Source organism: Antrostomus carolinensis, unplaced genomic scaffold (assembly GCF_000700745.2).
Source record: "Antrostomus carolinensis isolate BGI_N321 unplaced genomic scaffold, ASM70074v2 scaffold521, whole genome shotgun sequence".
In the NCBI taxonomy this organism is placed as follows: domain Eukaryota; kingdom Metazoa; phylum Chordata; class Aves; order Caprimulgiformes; family Caprimulgidae; genus Antrostomus; species Antrostomus carolinensis.
This window is the reverse complement of record NW_010293753.1, coordinates 25,047-27,603: the sequence shown is the minus strand read 5'-3', so window position 1 is coordinate 27,603 and position 2,557 is coordinate 25,047. Positions and strand designations below refer to the sequence as shown.

At 55.5% G+C, this 2,557-nt stretch overlaps 1 protein-coding gene across 1 annotated transcript in view; it reads right to left on the bottom strand.

Annotated features, from left to right (window-relative positions):
• Window positions 1-2,410: 2,410 nt before the first annotated feature.
• The window catches only part of DRC9 (dynein regulatory complex subunit 9), a 19,588-nt gene continuing 19,441 nt past the window's right edge, over window positions 2,411-2,557 (bottom strand). Inside the window, exon 9 of the mRNA XM_029087327.1 lies at window positions 2,411-2,539. Within this exon, the coding sequence (XP_028943160.1) occupies window positions 2,411-2,539 (129 nt within the window). The remainder of the gene's footprint in view (window positions 2,540-2,557) is intronic.

The following is a 2,557-nucleotide window of genomic DNA, read 5'->3' as shown; positions in this document are numbered from 1 at the left end:
GGTTGGTGAGGAGAGCAGTGCTGCTGGGCTGGGCTGGGCAGGGCTGGGGGGAGGCCTGGAGGAGCTGGATGGGTGGTGGCAGGGTGGCCGTGGTCCCCAGGGAAGGGCGTGCTGTTCTTACCTGGGGGGCATAAGCTCAGGGGGGCTCAGCCAGGTTAAAAACCTTTGCCCTGTCACACCATCATTGGCCTGGATGCTTGTGTTGGGACTTGAGATTTCAGCACCCGAAATAGTAAACCCTGTTCTAAAGTTACTTTTTTATTATTATTATTTCATTTTGGAACTAAAAAGTACCCTTCCCCTGTACACACAGACACAGCTTCCTGGTTTGGACACAGGCTTTGCTGTGCCTGTGTAGTTTATGGTTTTGGGGCTTTTTTGGTTTTCTCTGAGATTCTGGGCACTGAAATGGAAGTTTAAAATTATTCCATGATCCAGTGCAGTGTTAACTTATTGCTGGGATGTTCACTGCGGCTCCAGGGACTTGCTGTACCGTAAAAACAAGTGCTGTTAGGCCGGCTTCAGGAGCTGGGGCCTGCGGGGGATCCCAGCCTTGGCAGAATCCCTGGATGCAGAGGGTTTTCAGAATTGTTCTCTGCTGAAAAGCAAGCAAAGCCCAGCTGATGCATGTTTCAGATTTCGGTTGTTTGGGGGTGTTACTAACGTGTGAGGGTGACAGAGCCCTGGGACAGGCTGCCCAGGGAGGGTGTGGAGTCTCCTTCTCTGGAGACATTCAAGACCCGCCTGGACACCTTCCTGTGTGATCTCATTTAGGTTCCTGCTCTGGCAGGGGGATTGGACTGGATGATCTTTTGAGGTCCCTTCCAATCCCTGACATTCTGTGATTCTGTGTGCCTGGAGTCTGACATGAACGGCGCCCCTGCTGCCCCTCTGTTCTCTCCCACTTTTTCCTCAGCTCAAAACCTGTGAAGAGTTCATGATCAAGCTTCATTCCTTCCACCCAAGAGGTCACCTGTTAACACCCACCGCCCACAGAAAATACCAGTCCTAATTGAAATGTACCGAGTCAGCGCAGCCCATGAAAAAGAAGAGTTAAGATTAGGACCAGAACTCCTGTGGTCACTCTGAGGTGACTCCTGCGATGCGGAGCTGCGGTGCAGCCCAGGGTGTAGGTGCAGTCCCGGCTCGGCTCCTGCCAGCATCGCACTGGGGTGATCCCTGTTCTTACCCCCGCCGGGGCCGCAGAGAGCGAGTGAATGTTGGTGGCTTTGGTACCAGCGCTGCAGCGGGAACACGTCCTGGTTTCAAGTAAGCAGCAGCGCTCCAGCGGTGACGCCGAGAGCTGTGACGCAACTGAGCGTCTGAAATTTAAGCGCTCCCTCGACAATTGACTCTGCCTGAGAGTCGGGCACCAGCCCCTCTCCCCCGGCTCAGAGCGAGTTCTGAGCCAAAGGCTTTCTGCTCGCCATGTCAGTCGTCTCGCTTGAACTTTAGAGCTTTTGGCACAGCTCAGCTTGGACATGAGGACGTGTGGATGGGGCCAGCACGGGCTGGTCACAAAGAGCACAGCACACTGTATGGTTTGAGTTCACTCCTGCGTGGGAGTGTCAGAAACCAGCCCGCTCAGCCGCAGGGCTCACTGTGCTTTGTGCAGGGACCCGCGCGTGACCGACAGTTGTGTCAGGAGAGGGGGCTCCCCTCTGGGTTAAAAACGCAGCACGCTGCTCCCCAGCAGCTCTGCTCCCTGCCCGCTGCCTGCTCTCGCTGTGCAGAGAGGGCGGCCGGGGCGGCGGGTCCGGCTGTGGCACCGGCTGCTGTGGGCAGCCTGGCCGGCTGTCTTTTTCCGTCGCTGTTTCCCCCGCTCGGGAGGGAGTTGGAGCTGTTCTGTCTCTGCGCTGACATTCTGCAGGACTGTGGGAATGGAAACCCGCGTGCTTTGACTGCCCTTGGGTTCACACTGCAAACTGTTGGCAGTGTTCCCCCTGCCCCTCATGCCAGCACTGACAGCAGGGACTGTGCTGCGTGAGCCCGGCTGTGGGTGACTTGGCCTCCTGCCTTACTCAGAGCCACAGCAAACATCAGCGCTTTGGGGTCTGCAGAGGAGGCCCTTGGGCCAGAGCCTCCCATGCAGGTGAGTTACTGGGCTGTTAACAGGATGACCTCCCGCTACCTGTCGTGTTTCCATAAAGCACTTTGGGGGCTATAGCGTTTCTCACTGCTTTGATGCAAATCCCCTTTCTGCTGGAGACACTGTGTCTCTGTTGTACAAGGGTAGTTTCAAGATCTTAAGAGTTACTGCAGCTTCACCTGAACTGTCCTCATCACGAACTGTGTTCTCCAGAACCGCCCAAGCTCTGTTCCATGGTTTATTTTGTCTTGTCAGACAGACAGACTGCAGTGCCCTGCCCAGCAACAGCCCTGGAGCACATCTGTGGCCAGGGTTTTTTACTTATCGTGTCTTTTTCTTTGCTCCAAGTTTTTCTTCTTTCTGCTTTGATAGTTTCTCCCGCATCTTCCCAAGGGCCTGGTAGGGGCCAAGGTTTCTGCGGACCATGGTACCTCTCCACCAGGCCTGCAGCTGGAAATGAGAGAGAGA